This window comes from Epinephelus moara, chromosome 21 (genome assembly GCF_006386435.1).
Source record: "Epinephelus moara isolate mb chromosome 21, YSFRI_EMoa_1.0, whole genome shotgun sequence".
Taxonomy (NCBI): Eukaryota; Metazoa; Chordata; class Actinopteri; order Perciformes; family Serranidae; genus Epinephelus; species Epinephelus moara.
In genome coordinates this window covers 14,476,184-14,501,019 of record NC_065526.1, presented here as the reverse complement: position 1 = coordinate 14,501,019, position 24,836 = coordinate 14,476,184, and the positions used below count along the sequence as shown (strand labels likewise).

The window sequence follows — 24,836 nt, the reverse complement described above, 5'->3', positions numbered from 1 at the left end:
ATAGATGCCCCTAAATCACACACACACTGAACCTTTAAGGGGTCATAGGTAATACAAGGTTGATATCACTGATATACCATGATGGTCCGGTGCACGCTGATGAACAAGACCCTGAGATACTTGACCCCATCCATAGCAGTAGACTGCTTATTGTAATATCTACTGTATGCTGTCTATAGATAAGCACCCCATACAACCCCACTTATAAAACACTGAACTGTCCCTTTAACTGTCCACATGTAATTCAACATGGGATCAGACAGGGATTTAGCATGTAGTCTTTTTCATATGCGCAGGATTTATTGCAATAAAAAAGATCTTAAAGTATACGATTTGAAAAAAAGAAAGAAAAGAAAACAGTCTTGTAGTTTCAGATTGTCATGGTCACATTTCCACGATGGGCCGAGGCCATTCGGTGACCCCTCACTAATCGTTCGGGCGTTTCCGCTCGGCTTCGTCCCTTTCCGTGACTCCTCATATTCGTTCCCACGCACTCTCTTTCCCTGCGCCGTGCTGAGCTGGAAAATGGCTGTGTAGGGGAGCAGGGAGTCATGATCGGGAAAAGAAAGAAAGAGCGAGAGAAAGACGGCGAAGCGAGAAGTGAACACAAGGTCTGCTAGAAAGTTCATTGCACACCGAGGAGCTGTCGTCCGCACATACGCCACCGACACGGACCCTTGTCTGCTACTTTCAAGTGTTTAAAGCGCCGCAGCCAGAAAAGTGAGAGGAGTCAAGAAATACCCGCGGGTGAGTTTTTCCAAGTTATTGCACATTTCCAGTACAGCCACTGTACTGGAAAATGGTGGAAGCGCTGCAAGTGTGCTGTGCGCACGCAGCTTCATGCTGTTGACTTGTGTCCTAGTTTGAAAGTTTAAAGATTTTGTTCGCTTTTATTATCATATTATATGTTGTTTTATTTTTCTGCGCAGTTACACAGTGTAATATTTACTCGTGCAGCATGTTGCTCGGCGCTCGCGCTCGTCGACAGTTGACGTGTATCAAATGTTGAGTCCGTTAAGTCGCTGAAACATTAACTTTTATTGACTTAAGTTGCTTTTGAGGTGAATTATTTGTTGTTTTTTGGGTTTATTTCTGAGAACACTTTAAGAAGGCGGATTTTTAAACCAGCTAGCAGCTCTTAAGGTTGTCAATTTATGCAGGATTTAAACCTCTGACTTCACAGTTGATGCTTTTTTAAAGCTTAAAGCTAAAATTTAAATATTTTAGGTGTTGCTAAGATTTAAAAAAGTTGCTCTGCAAGACTTGAACACAACACACAAGCCAAACTGTGCAGTGTAGTGTAACAGTGGTAGTGTATGTGACACTATAATAGTGCCTTTACATTGCAGACTATAGGAGGCCATGCAGTGTGGAGGCCCAGCACAGCTAAAGGCCTGACATGATGTGTGTGTGTGTGTGTGTGTGTGTGTGTGTGTGTGTTACATCCCTGGTTTGAGGATTTGGCATGCACCAAGGAGTTAATGAAAATTGTGCCACTTGCATAATAAGACAAGCCACTCAACTGTGTGGGGACCCCTTCTTTTCTTTCCCTCCTGTAATTACTGAATCCAGCATTATGCAACTCAAATGTCAGTCCTCTATTATGCAGCTTCATCAATGTGAGGACTTGTGGCGAAGAAGCCGTCACTCTTCCTCTAAATGTCTTAAAATGTTCAGAATGACTCGCAGGGCTTTGTCGTTGTTGTTTTTTTAATTTTGTGAAACTTCCAAAAGAAGTGGAGCTTTCTCAAAATGCCAAGTGTCACTTCTCAGAGGGGCCGAATGAGCTGCTGACTTCAAGTTCCCGCAGACGTAGTGGTTATTTTTGTTATATGTCCTTCAGCTGGGGGACCCAGTTAAACTCAAATGGTGTTATTTGATCAAAATAGCAGCAGAATACGGCTTAAAAGACGGTTTAGATGTGGCTTCAAGAGAAATTCTGCAGACGCCGAGCTGGGATTTGTACCCAGGAAAAACCAAACATCTGATTTTCTGAAGTTTTCAGGGAGATAAATGAGCCTTTTTTGGAGCCCTGGGCACGAAACACTGGGTACAAATCTAGTTAGTCACTTGTAATACACTTTTTGGAAACCTCTGTCCTGGATGTGACCAGTTGCTGTCAGACTCTGACAGGAGTTGGGAACAGACTTATTGGCAGTTTTTTCCCTCTGCATATTCCTATGATCCAGGAATAATATTCAGATCATAAAATATTTTTTCAACAGGGTTCCTGCAGATCTTTAAAAAGTCTTCAAAGGCATTGAAGTCATTAATCTAAAAGTAAGGCTGTATTGGCATTAAAATGTCTTCAATCAAAGTTTCAAAACTCTTAAAAAATAAATAAATGCAAAGACATGGGAAGTGGGATTGTATGATTTTTTTCTGACATTACATCGTAAAATCTCAGAATCATTGGTAACATCTATTTATTTTTAAATAATTCATCAAAGCCTCTCACGTTAAAGTCACACAGATTGGGATAGCAGAACCAACAACACTCAAGTACACTATACCTCATATGCATTGCCTTGTTCTGGTTTCAGTCATGCCTCGAAATCTTGGTTATATAACCAGTTTTGGTTGCAGTTCCCCATGTCGTTCGGGGTACAGAGACAGCAAGCAAGCAGATAGTGGATAATCTGCTCCGAGTACCTGAACGGAAACAAATGCAAAACGTTTTCTAGACTTGGCACAATGGGAATCAGGGCACTGAAATCCAACTTGGGGAGTGAGAAACACTATATCGCCAAGAAAGTTCGCCAGCAAACACCACAATTTTTGGAGAAAAATTGCTTGTTTTATGTTCCAATAAACATTTTATGCAAAATTTCCCCAAACCTTTCATGACTGATGTCAGTTCATCAGTTTTTTCTTTAATCTGGTTACATTGGTCTTGAATTTTACTGCGAGTGGCCTTAAAAAAAAGTCTTAAAGTCTTAAACCTAAGTCACCTTGAGCTGTAGGAACGCTGTTATAGTATGACAAGTGGTAGACTGAAAGCCAGACAGAATCATTAGTTGCTAAGTTAAGTTAGTTTGATTAATTTAACTTGCACTGAAATCCAACTTGTGGAGTCAGAAACACTAAATCGCCAAGAAAACTTGCCAACAAACGCCAGATATTTTGCAGAATAAATGGCTTGTTTTATCTTCCAATAAATGTTTCATGCAAAATTTCCCCAATCCTTACATGACTGATGTCTGTTTGTTTTTTTTTTTGTTTTTTTTTCTTCAATTCTGGTTAAATTGGTCTTGAATTTTATTGCGAGTGGCCTCAAAAAAAGTCTTAAAGTCCTAAATCGAAGTCGCCTTAATCTGTAGGAACCCTGTTATAGTATGTCAAGTGATAGACTGAAAGCTAAACAAATGCATCAGTTGGCAAGTTAAGTTAATTTGATTAATTTAACTTGCACTGAAATACAACTTGTGGAGCCAGAAGCACTAAATCGGCAAGAAAACTAGCCAAGAAACACCAGAGTTTTTGGAGAAAAATTGCTTGCTTTATGTTCCAATAAACATTTTATGCAAAATTTCCCCAATCCTTACATGACCAATGTCAGTTCATCAGTTTTTTCTTTGATCTGGTTACGTTGGTCTTGAATTTTATTGCAAGCGGCCTTAAAAAAAAGTCTTAAAGTCTTAAATCTAAGTCGGCCGAATCTGTAGGAACCCTGTTATAGTATCAGCATGTCAAGGACTGAACGCCAGACAACTGCATCAGTTGTTACGTTTAATTAATCTGATTTAGGTGCCACTTAATTTGAATTACTTCAGCACCAACGTGGTAAAAGTGGTTCCTTATTAATCTCTCTGTGCCACAGTAGGATTAGTATTTGGTTGTGATTGCTGTTTGTTATAATAGAGGCCGCTATATGTTTTAGCCAAACAGAGTTAGTTATGAAGGGATTAGAGTGCAGTTTTATGCATTTTAATGGATGTGTGAGGGGTAAATGAGGTAAAGTATGAGGCTTACTAACCATTTACTACATGCTAACTACGCAGCAAAAAGGCTTGTGGTATTTTTAGTGGTGCAGGTTTATCAGATTGCATATTTTGGTAGCGTTTTAAACTGGCCGAGACGTTGAATTTCCTGCATCTTATATCTCCTGATAAATACAGTGCGTCCTCTTTAACTGTAGAGCCTTGTGGTACAGTTGACTTTTCAGAACAGTGCCGTCTCAGTGCTACATAATCTTCGCAGCAGATGTTTCTACTTAGCGACGTGAGCTTTTCAGCTTCATTAAGGACAGATAGAATTCAGGTGAACATAACTCAAATCATAAAACGCCTAAGCCCCCATTTTAGACTGAAAAATGAGTCCTCACAAGCTCCTGTGTTGTTGGCCTGTCCTCGCAGCCTGTGGCGCAGTAGATTTTTCAGTTCCATGTGGACAGATGGCCCGAGGCCAGGCTGCATGCGTGGTGGCTCTGTAGTCAGTTCCTCACCAGCAGGGCTGTGAAGGGCCAACGCATACGCAAACTTTAAAGCAATAACCGTGTGTCCACATGAGTATCTGAATTTTGCTCAATGCACATATGTGTATGGGTGAAAGTCACTTGAGGACAACAGAGCAGCCTTTCTTTTTTATGATGCGTGAAAACTGTGTCTCTGAGACAGTAAATTTTATCCTTTTATCCTACATTCTCAGCCCATCAGCTCTTTTCTGAGAAATAATCACAACCATTCAGTGAACTGCTGCTGATTCTTGGACTGGATTTGCCAAGGCATGCTTCTCTTCAAACGTTTAAAAGAAAAGGTTAAAAAAAATTAGGGGTTCACCTACTTTTACACTGACCTACATACTGTGGACGTGACTGAAATTTAAAAAGTCAGGACTGATGATGATGATCGATGCGGTACGTTGAGAAGTGAAAAGGTGATATACAACACCCTCAGGTCTTCAGAGAAACTTGTTGAGCAGCATTGGTAGCCGATGGCTGGATGATAGATCGACAGGAGAAATTAATTACATAAATACAGTGAGAGACGTCTCAGGTATGTAATTTAATTTTTAGACCCATAAATTGGCGAAGCTGATATATGGGCTGATATTAGCTTGTTCCAGATTTATTGTTGTTGGTATACGTGGGAACAGAAATGCCAAAGTTGAGGAAAGAAACCGTGTAGCTATTTAGTTTGTCCAATCGATCAAGTTCAGCCCAGTCTCCAGAAGAAATTGTTGGCATTGTACATTTCTGCAAACCACAGATCCATTACATATGAATCATATCATCGGAGGATGGTGCGACATCTAGGCGAGACGGCTGCCCAAGCTGCAGACCACTGTCTGCGACCAACAAACCACAAGAGCTGTGGTTTTTTAGCGAGTCGTTGCTTTGTTTTCAGCTGCTTTTTAGCCCCCACACATGCAACATATAGCTATTTTTCAAACTAGGCTAGTGCCACTAAATGTAGTTATTTTTACCAAGACGTTGATGTGTTTGCAGCGGGAAGCTGTGCCACCAAAGCTCGATGTTTTAGCCAAAACATTATCTTTTCCCAACCATAATCAAGTGTTTTTTGCCTAAACCTAACTACACGTCAACCACAGCGTTGTTGAAACGTAAAGAAACGTTAAATTTCAACCAACGACACACATGTTTTTTGGGGGGCTGGGACGCCTAGCGCAGATTATTCACTGTCTCCTAGCTAGCTGTCTCTGTACCTCGGATGACATGGGGAAGTGCAACCAAAACTGGTTCCATACCTGAGATTTTTGTGGCATGACTGAAACCGGTACAAGGCAATGCATACGAGGCATGGTGTACTTCATGCAAAACGTTTGCCAAACTTGGCACAATGGGAATCAGGGCAGTGAAATCCAACTTGGGGAGTAAGAAACAGTAAATTGCGAAGAAAACTCTCCAAGAAACGCCAGATTTTTGCAGAAAAATGGCTAGTTTTATGTTCCAATAAATGTTTTTATTTTATTTTTATTTTATGCGCCACATAGTAATGTACTAATTAATGTATCCATGGTTTGCACAACGTTTTATGCCAACATTTATTTTGGCAATTGAGTTAAAGAATTTGCGCACACACACACACAAAAATCTTAGGGGTCCTTTTCAAGATTGTTGTTCATGGCACGTGTTTATGTTAAAAATATTATATATAGGGATCAGTATCCACCTCAAAAATCAGTCGGGCTGTAATAATAAATAATAACGTGTAGTGGAGTTGGTCGACATGACAATGTATAGAGTCACGTCAGAGATTTTCCAATACTTGGGAACTTATCTCTAGTTTTTTACATTTATTTTAGTTTTCTTTTAGTTACTGTGACACTGGATTGAATTATTTGATGATATTGCATCAGTGTAAAGAACTACTCTGATCTGCAAGATATTTACTTTGCTGGATCAGCTAAAAGCCGTCCTGACTGCTTCTATTGAAGTCACTTTAACATGATAGACTGTCATATAATCATGGCATTATACAATTACGTATGGTGTGACAGAGGATTTTGTCCAGATCACCCAATGTAACATGTAGTAATAAGTCTATCATAGCAAAAGTGAAGGGCATAACGAATTATGTTCAAAACCGAGTTATCTATCAGTTCATGTCTGAAATCGTTTGATGCATGCAACGCTGGAAAGTAGAGAACAATGATTTGTCCAACCAACTGTCCACAACCCAAGGATATTTACTTTGCAATGACATAACACTGAGAAAAGCAGGATATAGCTACTCATGTTTAAGCTGGAACCATCAAATGTTTGACATTATTGCTTGAAAATCAACTTTTACAATTTATCTATTTTATATAATAAATGATTAAATTTTCTGCCAATCAACAAATTGATCAACTAATTGTTTTTAGCTTTTGATTAGTGCATGTCTTCTTATGTATAAATGAAAAAAGGCCTGCAACTAATGATTATGTCTGACTTGGTCATTTTACCAAGTAATCAATGAGTTGTTTGATCTATAAAATGTCAGAAAATGGTGAAAAATGTTGATCAGTGTTTCCCAAATCCCAAGATGACGTCCTCAAATGTCTTGTTTCGTCCAAAACCCCAAAGATATTCAGTTTGCTGTCATAGAGGAGTAAAGAAACTAGAAAGTATTCCCATTTAAGAAGCCGTTATCAAATAATTTTTACCTTTTTTTCCTTAAAAATTGATTAAAATCTTAATTAATTAAATGGATGACAACTAATTGATTAATCATTGCGGCTTCAATAACTACCTACCTCATCATTTTTATTTGGATATTAAAAAACCAACAGTAAAAGATAATATTTTTCGTATAAATCATATCTATCAAAATGCAGCAAGTGCACTAACACCAAAACACAAATGATCAAACACATAAACATACACGGTTTGCTGTCAGCAGCTCTCGTCTCCCTCGACTGTGTTAGTTATGCTCTGAATAGCTTATTTGCCATTTTATATTATGCATACTGGTGTATAATGAACAGGTCAGAGCTGCACTGGCTGACTACACACATCAAGAGTCATTTGATGTCTGCAGACAGCAGAGGAAAATCTAGATGCCATTTTGAGTTCAGTCTAGGTCTTGCTTCTTTCTCCCAGTTAAACAAAATGTCTGTGAATAAATGACACATGTGAAATCAGAGGAATAATGACTGTGACTGGAAGTATTATTATGTATATATAGAAAAAAGAGCTGTGTTATAATGCACAGTTGTCATTTATTTACCAGATATTATATTTTTTAACGTGTATAGCAGCACTTTGGAGTGAATGTTGTCATAGTTCCTGTTTTATAAAGGCCAGACTGTATTTTTCTTTCTTCTTTGCACCTTATCATCACACTTATCTCCCTGTTAACTCAGAAAAACAAAAATCCTCTCCTTTCATCCCATTGCACAACTCCAACATGACTCATGGAATTCTCTCCAATCACACGCAGCCTCCAGTTTTTCCATGTTATGTTTTTCATCATTATCCAGTGTCGGTTTGTTCGATTTTAAATCATCACGTCCTCAAAGATGACGAGCAGCCATCGGGGTTGCAAAGGTGAAAAAAAGTCAAGTGTGTGGGGAAAGGTGGAATTGTTTGGGTCAGATGTTTGATCACTGCCTAGATACATTTTCTAATATTAGAACGTTTCCTTGATTTGCCCGGCTTCTCTGGTGACTGGGGAGCACATGGCCAGAGCTGCAGCCAATCAGAGCGCAGGATTAGCTTTCCCTCTCTCTAGCAACAGTGAGTTACTTGCTGCCTATTCATTAATTATTTTCCTGTGGTCTCCCTCAGCCGTTTGGACTCGGCTGATAGCAAAGTGCTCCGTCTCTCAGTCTCACTCTGCTTTTTTCCTCTGCTTTCTGTCGCTCTCTGCTCTGGCTGAATAAAAACTCTTTAAAAAAGGATGGATCCTGTGACGCTGAGCTCACCAGCTGCTGCTGCTGCCCCGAACTGTGAGCTACTACAACACTATCAGACCAGGACTGTAACAGAGATGACACTTCTCTCACCTCGCACGACTTTTTCTGCTCTGGAACTTAATAATAAAAAAGGATTACAGAATAAGAGCGCTCCCTGCGCACTGCTTTTTCTTTTTCTTCGCCTTCATCTTGTTTTTGCCTCTTTTCTGCAGCAGCGCTCTGACTGTAAACAAATAAAACATGGCAACTGGGAAAACGACTGGACTTTNGGTGGAGAGAGGAGGGAGGGGGGTTTAGGGTTGGGGGGGGGGTTATGGTGGTGTGAGGATTGCGGGCTGTGGTTGGGTATGCCAGTGCCACGTGTCTAGCCTGGCACCTCTTGCTTCTCGGCTCGAAGGATGTTGGACCGAGAGTCTGGCTGAGCCTGTCCGGCTTCTCTCTGAACCAAAAGTGGGGTGAGTGTTGCACTCTGCTGCATCCTGTTGTCACTATAACTCTTAAACCTTTTTTTTTTAAAGATGATATTCTTACTCACGAAGGTTTGCAGGGAATGTACGTTCGCTTTTCGAATGTCGTGGTGGGGGGAGAGAGGATAATCTAGACTAAGGTTCGAAAGCATGCACTTTGGCATTCAAAGATGCACGTTTAGGTTTATTTTTTTATGCGCTCACCTGATTTTATTTAAGCGTCTGCAATGCATCACTCAAAACATTGTCCATTTAGCAACGTTAATGAAATGCTTGCACAACATCGGGCCTCGCAAACCAGGCCTATGGTTATTCGGATTTGGATGTTTTGGGAAATTGCCCCGAATAGCTCCTTACCCCTGACATACCAGACCAGAACTTCCATCCACCTTCCTGTGTCTTCCACCTGCTCCATCTCCTCACTGACATCCTTTCATCCCGTCCAGAGAGGTTAACAGGACCGTTGTCCTTGGTTGGTCCACAGACCACAGATGTCGTACTTAATCTGGAAAACCCTAATCTCTCCCTCTTCCTCGCTCCCTGTCTCATCTCTCAGCATAGTTGCCATTTTGAATTTGAACTTTGTAGCGTTTTTATTTTATTGACCCGCTCACATCTTAAATGGCCAAAAAGACACATTATATTTTGCTGTGGATTTTGTAATCCAGTGTTTCCAACCTCGTAAATTAGGATTTTTCAAATCGAGTGTTTGATAGGTTTGATTAATTTGATTTATTAGAAGCTTTTATACTGATAAAATCCAGTTTTAGGAAACTGTTATGTTGCTGTTACACGATAATAATTGCGCACTTGTGCTTGGCATTTGATTGGGCCTTGCCATCATTTTTATCAGAGAATATTCGTAACCAGTCTATTAATGACCTTTATGCTGTATATAGATACTGTGATACAATTAATTAGAAGGAGTGTGATGTTATGTGTAGAAACATTCGCTTTTTAGTGGTATTGTGCCGGGTTTGGTTGCTCACTTGCCAGTTCATTCGGTATTCTCGTCTTGAATAGACTTGGTACAGTATGATTTAGTTATTTTGACAGAATGAAGCCGAAAATATTTGTGAGGCAACACAGAGCTGCCTTTTTTCTCTCCTACGGAGAGGGAGCTGTTGCAAAGGGTTCTGCATGTTAGAAAAAATTCTGGTTGCCCTACAGCCGTGGTGCAGGTCTTAGTTTCCTTTGCATGCTCGTTCTGCGAAAACGTTTCCTTCGCCATTTTGCATGACTTTCTCTTGGATGCTGCCAATCGCACATGTTGTTGTGTAAGTTGCAGGGATGTTTATTTCACAGTGAAACTTCTTGTTCCTGTGGAAACTGTGATGCGTCAGTTCAGGCTGTGAGTGTGTGAATGTAGAGTGGAGGGAATGGAGGCTCCTGTCCAGGGACCCAGTCTGCTGTTGGTCATGACGCAGCAGCATCATCCGATCTCTCTGTCCTAACCGAAGACTACACAAGTGTACAGAGCTGCCGCAGTTCGCCATTTTCGTGCGCCGCTTTAAGCATCGTTTCACATAGATATGTGCCGCCTTACTTATGGATGTTCATCGAATAGGAACGACATTTATAGGGAGTTTATTTGTATTTTTCATAATTGCAGGTTTTGTTTTTTTATTTTTTTGAGACTTACTTATAATCGTGTTGTCCTCTTTTCCCTTTTCTTCATTTTTTTGGGTTTTTATGTCATGCAGGTCGGTCATAATCCCTGTCCAGAACATGTGGGAGCCTGAGAGAACCGAAGAGGATTAAAGACCTTCCCACTCTGCCACTCGTCCTCCAATCAGACCACTTCATTTGACCGCGGAGAGCCAATGTTGCAGGGCCCTCGACTGGCAAAATCTTTTACCAGGCTGCTCCAGTTGCACCCAGCCAGCAGGTTATTCGCTGCTTAAAGAGCATGTTGCCAATGCTCTCCCTCTGCTCCATCATCTGGCTCAACCGGGGTATCAAACTGAGGAAAGTACACCAGTCCACCAACACCGGTCAGGTCTGAAACCGCTGCCTCCGCAGACATAGCAGCAGCAGAACGCTACCTTATCGATTTTTAAAAATGCTTCTAAGCTTTGGGTGACTCCCCCTCCTCCCCTCATCCCCCGACCCTCTAAACCACCAACACCAGAGTTTAGTGACTTTTGGTTGCTGAGGAGGATTTCTCTGTAGCCAAACCCTGTTGTTGCAGTGTGACTCAGGCTGCACCATCTAATCCCCTTTTCGGTGGCCATTTTGTTTTTTGCCTCCCTAACAAAATGGCGACAGAAGGTTTTCAGTACCTTGCCCTCTACGCATTTACCAAGGACCAGGAAGAAGACCTGGATCTGCAGCCAGGGGACCTTCTGACAGTCAGCAAGGCCTCTCTGCTGTCCATGGAGAACTACTCGGAGGGCTGTGTGGAGCAGCCCGAGCACCTCGGCTGGCTCCTCGGGTACAACGAGCGCACCAAACAAAGAGGCGATTTCCCAGGGACGTATGTTGAGTATGTGGGCCCCGTGAAGATGGCGCTCCCATCGAGTCAACCCAGGTCCCAGCGACCTCTCCCTGCTGCTCCAAGATCAGAGTTGTCTCAAGGTAAGAGTCTTTATCTATATTTTATACTCTGTCACGTGTTTTTCTCAGCAGTGTCGCTGCACGATAACTGTCCTGTCTGTAATATAATGAACAGAATAACAATGCACTCGTTAGCACGACAACATTTCAAATTTTGACCTTAAAATATAGCGTTGCAATATCATACATACAGTTGGAGTGAAAGTAGTTTGAGAGACCAGCACAGAAGTTAGGTGATTCCTCAGTACGTAAATTAACAGACCCTTTTGTTGTTATTGTGCGACGAGTTTTATTCAGGGTGTCTGCAGGTCCTTCCAACGTATTAAAATGCCTCATATTCAATTTTTTTTTAATATTAGGCCATAAAATAATTAGATAGCCTTAAAGTTGAACTTGAAGTTTAAATTGCAACAAGCGTTTTATCTTATTTCACGTATCCATCTTTTAATTTTTTCTTGTCAATCTTACTGAAGCTCTTCTGTTTGAAAGCCCACATTTCTGTTGTTACAAATCTGATTAACCTGTTGGCAAAATGTAGATTAATCCATAGTAACCATATTCCTACATAAAACCTACCTCTGCATGTACTCTTTATTTACCTGTAAACCTAACCTGTAATACTTGAACGAGAAGAGGATTTTTCCAACAATCAGTCTTACATTTGGTTAAAAATAAACTTGAAAAGGTCTTAAAAAGCATTACATTTAAGTGTCTGAAACCTGCAGACACATTTGCAGAGCATCTATTGTGAGTTTATGAGTGAAACCTTTTTTCTGTATGTAGGGTCTATGTTTATTTTTCTTTAAAATGTTGTCTCCTCTTTTTAAAATCATTAATGAAAACTTGTACGTATAATATAACATACCAACATGTTTGATTTGATTTTATTAGTGAGTCCCTGATATGCAGAAAAAATCAAATTAAGAAGGAGTGAGGCAACAGTTAACCCTCGGTAGGAATGTCAAGATACTGTGATTTCTATCTTTGAAACAATACCTTGAAATATATCATTATTTGATAACATGGTGGACTACAAGTTAAAATTGTTATTCACAGATAAATGTAACAAGACTGTAACATGACAACGATGACTTCTCTGGTTAATGGCAGACAACAGCAAAACGACTGACTGTAGTAAACAGCCAGTACTGCTGTATCGATACTGCAGGAAATGAGTGTCGAAACTACTTCAAATATTTAGAATCAATGTGTATTACTAGATTAGAACGCTAACCTACGGTAATTCTTACAACTTTTTGTGCTTATATGAATTTTTATGGAGCTGTCTTTTATCATGGGAGGAGGTGTGATTTGTATTACAGTGGTGTCCCCCTGAAAGATTCAAATCATCAGTCGGAGATCCCTCAGATGCCTTAGATCCTTCGCATCGAGCAGTCGTCTTTATATTATTATTAATTATTTATTTATTTTGTCAGTCAGTGTGCTATGTATTTTTGGGCTTGTTTACCCAAATTTAGCTACAGGATGAGCATTCCTCAGTGTCACGCTACTGTCCAGTACAGGCAGCTGCGTACGCGGAGGCAGCTGCCCGCAGGAGGAGAGGTCAGGCTCCGAAATAATGTTATCTCCTGCCTGCTTCTTAGAAGTGGTGAATTTGCACCTCACGGCAACTCAATACAAAACAGTCTCTGGCTTTTGTTTGATATCAAGAGTCAGCAAAAAAAATGTTGCTGCACATTTCCAATCTGTTAGCACGCATTAGCTTGGAAGGCTAACTATTACGTGAATGTTGCTGTCACCCCATTCAAACCCTCAACCTTTATATGTAAACAAAAAGGAACGAATAGTCGAATATTCAAATTGAAAAGCCAAATTTGATTCAAGTAATATGATTCGTGTTCCCTAATTTTTTTTTTATCAAAATGTATACATTTTGTGACACAGTTTTGAGGGACCAGATCATCAACACAGATTTAAAAGCAGCTATTGGCCGTCAGTCGGTGCAGTTGGTGTGTCGCTGATCATCCACCCCGGGAGTTTTGATAGGGCTCTCACATTTGGCAGTGACCTCGAGTTGACCCATTAATCTATACTTAAAACACGTCATAAGCCTTACCTCTTTGGAAGCACAGCTAGCCAAACTCACTGCTGAATAATAAAGGGCTAATCCGTCTACTTACTGGACTCTCCTGTACAGGTCTGGCATCGATTGTGTCCGTCTGTGTGGCCCCCTTTACATTCAACATTAACATGTGTCTCTGGCATCCAAACTGCATCTGGGCTTATCTGCACAAAAATGCTTGGCTCTCCTTTGCTGTGGCTTGTTATTGACCCTCTACTCAACCATGGGTAAAAGATCGCACAGGCAGGCGGGGCTGCAAGTGCTGTTTTTAACTGCGGACAAGTTAGAGATATTGGCAGTCAAATGTTAAATGTGTTTACGTAGAAAGAAATGTTTTAATGTGTGTTTGTATTTTGTGCAAATTGAGAGTTATTCCAGGGAATACAATGTCACATTTTTTACTCTGAGATAAGTGCTGTTCTTTCATACCTCTCTTCACTCCTGTGACTTTGCAAAATAGGCACGTCTGATATTTATTCATAATGGTAAGAGCCTGCTTTCAGCTGCGGCAGCGTCCAACTCAAACATACACTTGGCTCGGATCGGTCGACCTTAGCAAGCTCTACTTCAAGTAAAAACTTTGATTTGTTACCAAAGTTCCTCCACACTCCCAAGATTTCCATCATTTTCTCCTCATTAGCACTCCCTTGCTTTTGGCTGCAGCTGGTTAATTTATTGCTTCCCTGTACGGGATGCCAGAGGAAAAGGTGCAAAGGGCCAAAAGATTAATAAAAGTTTTTATATCATTCTGCATATAAAATCGTACATTCCTCCTCTGTTGAAAGCCGTATTCTCTGTGTGCTTTTTTTTTTATGACAGATGGACTAAGTACCACTCTGAGCACGTAGGCTGTGAACTCTGAATTACCTCTGGTCGAGCCAATTGGCTATTCATCGTGTACAACACAGTACACTGGGCCTCATTCAAATTCATTAGTTTGAATTCATTTCTCTGTATTTTTTTTCCTGAAAAATCCAAAAAAAAACTGGAGAATATCATAGCTGCAGCACAAAGGGCTCCAGTTTTCTTATCACATGAGAGTTCTCCATGCCAATAATATAATAAAAACTGAGTGTGTATCAGTGAATAAGCCCAGGCTGTAACATTTCCAGTCGAGGCAGGTGAGGAGGACAACAGTATCCTCGTGGTTTGATAGACGGTGAAACAAACCAGTTGGGCAGCAGGTGTTTGTGTCTGTGATCTGGAGAGACAGGGGCTGAAGAAGGGGGTTGAGAGGGGGGTGAGTGGCAGGGCAGTGGCTGGAGAAAGGATACCTTGGCTTAGCACCAGAAGTGCATTGTAGATTAGAAATGGTCAAGCCCAAATTTTACAAATATCATCTTCATTTCCCCGAAGGAACCGAGGCCCTGGACGTCGTGTGAATAGAGCTATTGTTAGTGTGGCCCATTTACTATTCGCAGGGATTGTAAGGTTTGGTATTGAGGAGCAGCACCAAGGCCTGGTGGTGAGGAAGGTTTAAACCCAAAGTCCATCCTTTAACATGCAGCTGAATTTTCAGAGGAAAAAGCAATTTGGTATTAATTCATTTATCTAAACTACAGTTTCAGAACACAAAACTTTCGTAGCAGCTGGTTTGCTTTGACAAGAAAGTTCAAAGTGCAAGGGAAAACTCAGTCCTGCTCTTTGCAGCACTTACGGCGTGTTCACACAACGAGCAACACAACAACAGGCTGCTAGTCAGTTTCAGTTGAAGCTGGTGACATGGAGCTACAGACTGATGCCTGACTGATGGCCTCAACTTTTTACAACACTCCGATGATGCAGTGAAGCTTTAACCAGTCATCTGTTTTTGTTTCTAGCAGTGGTGCTGTGTCATTTAGTTAAGTTAGCCGAGGATATGCTAGCTTTGCATTGGGGCGTCAAAATGTGATTTTAAAGTTGGGCTCAGACATTGATTGAAAGCATAGGTATTTTTATGGCCAAAAACAAATTTAAGATGGCATTGAGTTGAGATGCTTTGATGCAACTAGTAGATGCATGATAATGTAACTGTTCTAAGAGTGCTTGAGAAAGACTTCAACTCCCACGTCCCTACTAATACTCCTGAAAACGTATGTCACATGACCACTCACGTACGTGTGCATACTGGTGCAAACAAGAAGCAGACTGTCTATTCCGTCTTGGGATGATAACGTCGCTGGACATGGGAATTGTTGCAAATAGCTCACCTCCTGCACATGTAGGCAGTAGCAGCATTAGAAAATGCAGAATTTAGGAGAGAAGAAAGGACACGTGACTGAAAAGACCCAATCAGGAAGCGAGCATAGGGTGTCTGCATCATTGTTTTCAAATGTTGCTGCCCGTCAACACTAAAAGTTAGCCCTGGAGTTTCAAACCAAACAAGGTCAAAGGCGTTTTCAAAGTCTCCATTTTAGGCGTTTGGAAACATCGGAGTAGTGTAATAATGTATAATAGGTGTAATCTTAGCAAAAGTTATGTGTTTTAAAACAGAAGAGTATATGCGTGGATGTAGCCTGAGTTTAGGTGCACAAAAGAAAGCATTTTGTAGTAATCTGGAAAATTAAGTTTGGAAATCAGTCCTTAAATGCACTGCAGTAATGTAACTGTAAAACCCTGTAGTATTTACATGCAGCTCCCTGGCTGTCAGGTTTCTGCTCAGACCTCGATCATACTTGGAAACATAATTTCAGCTTTTGAAAGCTGAAATGTTTTTATCAATGATTAACTCATGATTGTTTTTTGTCAGAGTCAGAGTATTTTGACTAAGTGCACTGCGAGGACTGGCACTGTTTCTTTCTGTTCTCCTGTGTGCAAAATTGCTTTTTCACACTTATTTATTTCAGTTTCAGTTTTAGTCAGACATTTGGACTGAATTATTTTGAGTACACATTGCTTCTACAGCGATACTTTCTCAGTCTGAAGTCTTTGTCAGGCAAACGCATGCATGCAAAACTCTCATGGGAAACCCACTTATATGTACAGATTTCCAAAAAGTAGGTTTCTTTAGCAGTAAACTGGGTTTTCCTTAATCCCCTCGCACAGATTAAGAAAACAAGGTTTCTCATTTGCATTCAGGAAATCAGGTTACTGCAGAATGTCGACAACAACCCGTCTACTTTAGTGCATGTAAATGTGCCAATGTTTTTCAGCAGGCAAAAATGCAAAGCGCAGATTTCTTGTTGGCCAAAAGATGCAAATGGCTTTTCTTCTTCCTAAAATTACACAGTAAGAAGAGGATTCTGGGTCAGATGATGACGTCGTGTTAGTGTGAATATTTGTCCAAGATGGACTGCAATAGAAGTGTGCCTGTCCTACTGATGCAGAATACTGTTTTTACTTTGAAAAATAATTTGTCAGAATGGGTTTTGGCTGGTAAACTAACACTCAGCCAGCTTTGGTGTCTGTACAGCTTGGAGTGATAGATGTAAGTGCACTTTTCAAGACAACTTGTGAGTAGAAAAATCAGTTTTGTTCACAGATTCTGAGGCAAAACGTTTCTCAACTTGGAGCAGAAATAATTCTGCAAACCCAAAGAGTTTTTTTTTTCTCTTTCCCTCCTTTATCTCTCTCCTCTCCCTGGCCTCACTTTAACTGCCTGCTGAAGTGAACCATGGCTTGGCATGTTTGCAAACTCCTCCCTTCGCCCTCCCTCCTTCTCTCCCCCTTCTCCCTCGTCCTCCCTCCTTTCTGCAGCCTCCCTCCCTGATTCACATACATGTCTGATACTGTCTCTGGGCAGCTATAAACCATGTTAGCGGGGCCAGTTCTCAGAAAGGAGAGGCCTCAACTCACTCCCCGCTCCCTGCGCCTTACCAGGAAAACACTTTCAAAGAACCCGTGGAGGGGGGCGGAGGGGCTGAGACAGTAGAGAAAGTGAATGGGGAAAGATATGGAGAGGCTGGAGAGGGAGGGAGGCGAGGGCCACAGTGTAAGCCAAGGCCACCCTATCCTACTGCAAACCAGCTGTATTTGGTTTCTCCTCTGACTGTTGTATTATTCTCCTGGAGTTTTGTAAATTTAGCATGTTACACTATGCAGAGCTATAGAAGATTTTATTCTCTGGAGCATTTCTTCAGTGCAGGAGCAGTAAATAAGAGCTCATTTAGGCGAGGAGTGGACTTAATAAAAGATTAATGGCTTTAGCAAATCAGAAACAGAGTGAAGTACATTTTGTTTAGTTGCTCAGTGCAGGCAGGAGTGAAGTTTAATTGTAGACAGTGATTGTGCCAAACGTCATTCACCCCCTCGCAGTTGTCATGAAAGGGGAAACTAGCTACCGAGACCAAACTGTTTTTTGTACCAGGCTGTAAACATGTTTATTTCTGCTGTTGTGTTGGGCAATTTAATATGGGTGTGTATGGGGATTGACTTCAGCCAGCCTCAAGTGGTCATTCAAGGAACTGCAGTTTTGGCACTTGAGCATTCAACTTCATTTTTCAACCCTGGAGGTTACAACACATAACTTAACAACAACTTTTTTCCCTCTGATGACAAAGTTCTCTATTAAAACATGATCCTGCTGTTACTGGTGGCCATTTTCTGCATACAATGATCAAATTTACTTGCACTTTTGTGTAAATTTACATCTCTTATTAACATTTTAGAGCTGCCCCTGACTAAGAATTTTCCTAGTTGACCATCAGTCGTCATTTAGGACCATTAGTCGACTAGTCACCCGCATGTTTACGATATTAATTTAATGAATAAATGATATATTTTGGGCAGGGCAACACAATGGTTTGAGTTGAAGGTGTGAGAAAGAATAGTATCAGTAACATTGTTAACACTGTGCTACATTACAGAGAAATACAAAACCGTACTAATGAACCTTCATTAATATAGGCCTATATTTTATCTACAAGTGCACGTCACACACTGAGCGAGCCGCCTGTTAATGACGCTGTGGGCTAATGGGCATGTAGCTACTTCCATGTTTCAGATGAGACGTCATGTTTGTAGTCGACCAATGAAGATGAGTTTACATATCACCTTGGGTTCGTCCTTCACCTTCTCAAAATGATCCCACACTTTGGATTTCCTGCCCGACATGTTATTAACTAGCCTGTGGAATAACTGCAGGTACCAGCCCTGGAAATTAACCTGACTCCTGTCTGACTGCTGAGCGTGGACACTTCCTGTGTCTGTCCTTTCAAATGAAATCTTGCCAACTAATGACCTTTCTGGTCAACTAACATTTGGTCGGCTATTAGGGGGCAGCCCTACACCATTTTAATACAAAAGCTGTTAAGTGCTCCCTTTTTAATTGCGCTTTATGACATACTATTGTACTGTATGTTAGGCTAGTATGATTAAGAGTAATCACAATTATTTTGGTCAACACCGACATCACTCTGTGAAATATTTTAATGCACTTTTAATATTTAAATAAACAGAGCAATGCTTTGACTTCCATGTTGTGCTACATTCCTGCTAATTAACAAATCTTTGCATTGAAATAAGATTTAAAATGAGGTTCTTTTTCACCTGAATTCAGTGCATCTGCAAGAAGCAAAATATAAATGAAATTGTACCCAAAATACAGGCTGACTAAAAATAAATATACCTTCACAGACAGAATGCAACCAAATGAAAACTGTTTATTGGACAAGTATCTTTGGTCGAATTGAATTCAATTGCATTGTTTGTTTCTTTCAGTCAGACTTAGAGAGCTGGATGGAAACCAATCCACCGCTGTATTTATTTTCTTAACACAAGTCACGGTACACTGTGCAGCGTCACTGTTATGGATGTGTGACCTGACGCTAGACAAGAAAGGCGATTGGTGAGGTGACGTTAGCAAGGTTATTCTTCTCGGCCTTCGTGCATTCATCGTAATGCAGGTTGTGGTGTTTTATTTTAAGGTAGATTAAAGTTAGTTGTGTTGCTTTGCAGCGTAGACACAGTTGTTTTCTCCTACATTTGAAATACTTCCAAACAATGGATGGTAGGTGGTTGATGAACAGATGGTTTTCATTTTGCCTGTTTTGCCAGTTTCTTACAGACTGCTGTTGCAGGGTGCACATGTAGCGGATGCTTCCCAAACATGGAGACTGGCTGGCTGTTAAGGAAGGGCTTGATTTGATATGCAGCTCAGTGCTAAGAAGCAGAGCATGCATTTTAAACGTCATTATTGCAGTCTATCATGTTCATTTCATTGTGGGAAGCCAAAATTGTGATCGTGATTAATATTCAATCAATCGTGCAGCCCTCCTGTGAATGCTCTGTTTGACTGCAAGCATAAAACGTCTAAATCAGCCTGTTATTACAGGTTTTATAGCTCATCTCATGCAATTAATATGTTTTCTCAGCAGTGCCTGTAGGCCTGTAAAACCAGATCTAGCATCATGCAGAGATCACTTGTGTTTGACATGGCTGCAGAGGCTCACTCGTACACGTGTAGCTTTGAAGCATGTTGTGACAGAGGAATGGCTGGTGAGCCGGTCATAATGCATTGCCTGTCTGCATAGTTGGGATGCAGTGAGGACGTGTAGCAGTGAAACCTGACCAGCAGCATACACACTGTTACACACCAGCCGAGAGCCAGACACCAACTGGCCTTGTCACCACTGTACATAAGAAACACATGCTTGGAGTAACCGACATGGTTTGAAAATGTTTTGGCAGATTTTATACTCATTTGTTGATACTTTCAATTTAGCCGCAGAGTGGTGCATTTGGAGGGCAGTGAAACTTTAGGAAGTTAGTGACATCTGGTGAAATAATGCAGATTAAAAAATGGAAGAAAGTTTCAGTGGAAATGAACATAAGTTAGTGTTTAACACACAGCAGGCAGAGTTTGTTAAGGACCCAGCATCCAGTGATTTTGGTAAACTGAAATAGGCAGTGCTTGTGTTTGTAAAGGTTATAAAAACCAAGGATTTAAGCCCTCTTTGAGGTATTCAGTTACACTGGAATAGAAAAGAAAATTAGTTGTTGGGATTCGTAGTTCATTCATGACCTTTGCAGATAGAAGTTTGACAATCTTGAGCTTAAAGCAGGATTCACTTACTCACAAACAAAGACTCTGAGGTGCAGCTGAAATCACTGAAAAAAACTAGTAATGGGCCTTTAGCATTAATATTTTGTCAGACTTTACAGAAGTACAAATGGATTTATGAAGCTGACTGCACTTCTCAACTAGGGATGTCAACTTCGGTTAATTTGCTTTTGATAGCCCGACAACCATTAATTGGTAACTGCTTAATTTTTAAGAGAAAGAAAACACTAAATGAAGTGACATACAAGAGGCCTTTCCTTTTGGTCCGGTGCTCCGTGGATTCTGTGAGCTTTAGTGGCACATTCCAATGAGCAATCCCTTTTCAACCCGGTCTCACTCCAAAGTTGACGAAATCCGGCACTTGGGCAGTGACTTGCGGCATTAGACACTGATAAAATTAGCTGTCCTTTAATGTCTGCATGATACGCAGCAGGTTGCCGTTACAGTTAAACGGCAGTCAGCGGTGTCGGGGGGAAATGCAGTGGGACAAGAACGAAAGTTAAGGCAGCGAACATCCGAGTGGGGTGGACAGGAGTGGTGGTGGATGGGTCCAACAAACACCAACCTTCACTTGGGAGAGTGGTGCTCGCGTCCCGCAAGATTATACAGATTATACAACTTGTGAAACAGAAGTGTGTATGCATGTAACAGCCAGAACTTGACATGTCATCCCAGAAAGTCAACAACCAACACACCCAGGGTACCTCTCACATCATATCTGGACGTGGAAAGTCCATGACCAGATGTTGACATGTGACGAGGTCATAATGAGAATGTATTGCCCTTGATGAGTTGGTGAAATGTTAATGTTTTGTGACGTAAATTTCTTGCCTTTTATCGTATTTTCTGTTGGCTTTGTTGACAGACAGCCAAGTTGGGTGGGAGCTAGTTTGTGGCGCCGCTCATTTGGTGATTACTGTTGACAACACGCTCCTGGTGGCGGGACTGATTTGCTGCTGAAACATGGTGGCCATTTATCAGGCTCCCACCAGGTAGCCCCAGTGAGTAAGCGGCATCATTTTGAACCACAAAACCCTTTTAGCACAACTATGTTAGCACCACTAGCTGTACTGACACTGCTAATGGTGAGCTAACAGTTACAGTTAACAGTGCTAAAGGGCGTTTGCGGCTTGGGGGGAGATTTGAGGGTGGCCACCATGTTTCCACAGAAATGCTGTTGGGTCAGGACAGCATTATTAGCTGTAATTGCCAAATGAGTGGCACCGCGAGCTATCTCCCACCGGATCAGGTTGGTGCGCAGTGCAGTAGCTTGAAGAGGTATCAAAATTAACCTTTTAGACCGACATGTAACCAGTCAAAAATATTCTTGGCAGTAATGCGATTAATGGTTAACTGTTGACATTCCTAATCTTTAACCTAAAATGTGAATTCAACAGTGTTTTCTTGAATTAAAAACAGCGAAATCCAAAGTTCTTACTACATAGCAAATGATCAGTTGTTGTGCCAATAGTGGTAGTTAAGATGCATACTCAAATTTCAGTGCCACACATTCACGAAAAATCTGTACCGATCCAAAGTGTTGGGGGTGTTGGACTAAAGTGAGGAAATTCCAGAGGTTTAATTCAGGCAGTGAAATCCTGTGAATGAATTCATGCTGTATCTCTGCATTTGGAGAAGCTTCAGTTTCTGACACAGACCTCTGAGAGGGAGAATGCAGCAGAGCCAGCTACGTATTACATAAGCACACTGATGCAGAAGATACAGAGCAAATATTTTGCCTCACATAGCTTCGCTTCATCCAGTCTACTTTTTGCCTGTCTGCTGCTCGCCCCAGATTGAGCGAGCGAATGCACAAAGACAGGATCTGCAACATTCACCCGACCATCACAGTTCCAGCTTCATGTGTAAATAGTCACACATGACTTTGTAGTTTACAGCACGGATGATGTTGCTCTGACTTTATCGAAGCATCTCTGAAGAAAAACTGTAAACACAGTCATGAGATCTCGCCTGGAAAAATTCTCTGACAATGAATGCATGCATAAACTAGACTTATAAGGCCTCAAATGCACCGGGACTTTGTTGTTAAAGTGCAAGAGCGCCAAACTACACTCCGTCATGCTTTTTTTTTCTCTCTCCTTCTTTCTCTCTATCTGTTTCTCCCATTGGCTACGTCTCAGGGCATGTCAAGTCATAAGCCTGTCTCCCAGTGTGCAGTCTGCCAAGGAAGTGGTTCTAATTGACTAACAAGTTGCTGTTACTTTATCTCTGCCTCTCTCTGCCTTTCACTCTTTTTCCATACCTTTCCAAAACCCTGACAGGACTGCTTTTGGCAGGAAAAACTAAAAAAAAAAAAGGACTCCTTCTTTGCACGAAAGTCAAAGTCATTTTTTTTCTTTTTGAGTTTAGAGACAGTGAAATAAAGTGTCTATGTTTGTTTGCATGTAGGAGTGAGAACGTTCCTTCCCCCTCCTCTCCCAAACTGTTGGAGAACATTCATTTTGTGGTTTTATAGCCTATATTTGTACTTATTTCACTGCTTTATTAGATTTCCATGTTTTATTGCTTGCATCCTGCCTAAACTCAGCCGCAGAAGAGCTCCATGAAGATTGGCTTGTGCTGAATAATTAATACATTCTGCTTTCTGAAGCAATAGCATTTGCATTTGGCTGCATCTGTAATTATGACAATCCAGCCTTACTTAGACAGCGTTTACTTACTCTGGCAATAATGTTTTAATTAAATGAAGGCGTGGAATTAAGCAATATGAAGAATGACATGTTGGTGAGTTTTGTTGTAAGTCAAGGCATTTTATACAAACCACTTGCCAGAATAAATGTTGGCATAGTACATTTCTGCAAACCATGGATGTGGAACATTTGTACTTTATTATGTAGCTGATATGTTGAAACTTGATGTTTCAAAAATACTGTGTTATGTTTAGGCACAAAAAACACTTGGTTATGGTTAGGAAATAATTTGTTTTCACGTTTCTGGTGGCACATTCACGGCTAGAAGTGCTGCTGATGTCTCCCCAAAATCAACTGGTTTTGATGGTACATTCACGGCTGGAATTGCCACCTGTGTCTCCCCAAAATCAGCCTGTTTTGGTGGCACATTCACAGCTGGAATTGCCACCGATGTCTTGCTAAAAACAACCAGATTTGGTGTCACATTCAAGACTGAAAGTGCCATCGATGTCTCGCTAAAAGCAACCGCTTTGGTGGCAAATTCACGGCTGGAAATGCCAACGATAACATGCTTAAAAAATATCCACTTTTGTTATTTGTTGGTCTCGAACAGTGGTCCACAGCTTGGCAGCTGTCTTGCCCAGGTGTCATGCCATCCCCTATCTTCTCCACTTTGTCACCCGATGACAAAGTCAGCTCTTCTACATGTTTTCAGAACGATGTTATTTCTGAAATGTTGATACAATTCATACAAAATGTACAACTGTAACGTATCTGTGGTTTGTAGAAACGGACTGATTGTAGAAATGGACTGATTGTATCGAACGTGCAAAGGCAGAAACAAGCAAAAATCAGTTCAGTGGTTTGTTGAGACTTCAAATCTTGTCTCTCAGGCGCAAAGACAGATCTTGTGTGATGTTACTGAGCCACAAAACTGCCAAAGGCCGTGCTCAGGCCTACATTAGCACTGTTTAAAAACTAAGCCATCGCGTTCACTTCAATGAGACATCTACAGGGCTTCAGACAGAGTTAGCTAGTAAGTAATACAGGGTTGCCCGGCAAAAAAGTTTAACTGTGCTCATATTTTTGCAACACAACGATATTATTAGGTCAACGCACCAATCACAGATGAGCAAGCTCACATTTGTTGCAGATTACTCTGTATAGGTATGGATATATATGTTAAGCCCCTTTCACACTTGCAGACTATCCCTGAAATGTTCAGGAACATTTCCTGCATGGGGTCATGTGTGAATGGGAGCAGGGATCCATATTCAGGGAACTCTGTGCTGCCAATTTCCCACCTCAAGACTAAGTAACCTTTCAGGGAAATGCAGGTATAGCTGTAAATGAAAGCAGTAACGGTACAGGGACACGCACCTAAGGGGTCACGTCCATCTCACGAAAGATGCTTTCACATGGAGCGAGCCAGCGATCACGAGACACCACTGATGACGTATTTGAATCTGTAACTCATTTATGGTTCAGCATATACGCCAATACAAACTTGTTTAATACTAAATACATCACAAGGACACTGGCACAGGACAAAAACAGCTCTTCACCTGCCATTTTCCTGAAAACAGTAAGAGGTGTCTTGCGCTGCGTACACCTACATCCAGCCTGAATCCATCCTCATTTTCTCTGAGTTTCTAGCCATCTGTTGAACTGTCCCCTGCCCAATTTATTCTGCCATTGCCAGGGGATAAGCGAAAAGGCGCAAAATAAAAATGCTCCTGAAT

The 24,836-nt window shown here is 41.1% G+C and overlaps 1 protein-coding gene across 1 annotated transcript in view; it reads left to right on the top strand.

Moving 5' to 3' along the window:
* The first annotated feature begins 501 nt into the window (after positions 1 to 501).
* Positions 502 to 24,836, top strand: part of pik3r2 (phosphoinositide-3-kinase, regulatory subunit 2 (beta)) — a 46,754-nt gene continuing 22,419 nt past the window's right edge. The window contains exons 1-2 of the mRNA XM_050032653.1: positions 502 to 747; positions 10,529 to 11,402. Of these exons, the coding sequence (XP_049888610.1) occupies positions 11,084 to 11,402 (319 nt within the window). The 5' untranslated portion in view covers positions 502 to 747; positions 10,529 to 11,083. The remainder of the gene's footprint in view (positions 748 to 10,528; positions 11,403 to 24,836) is intronic.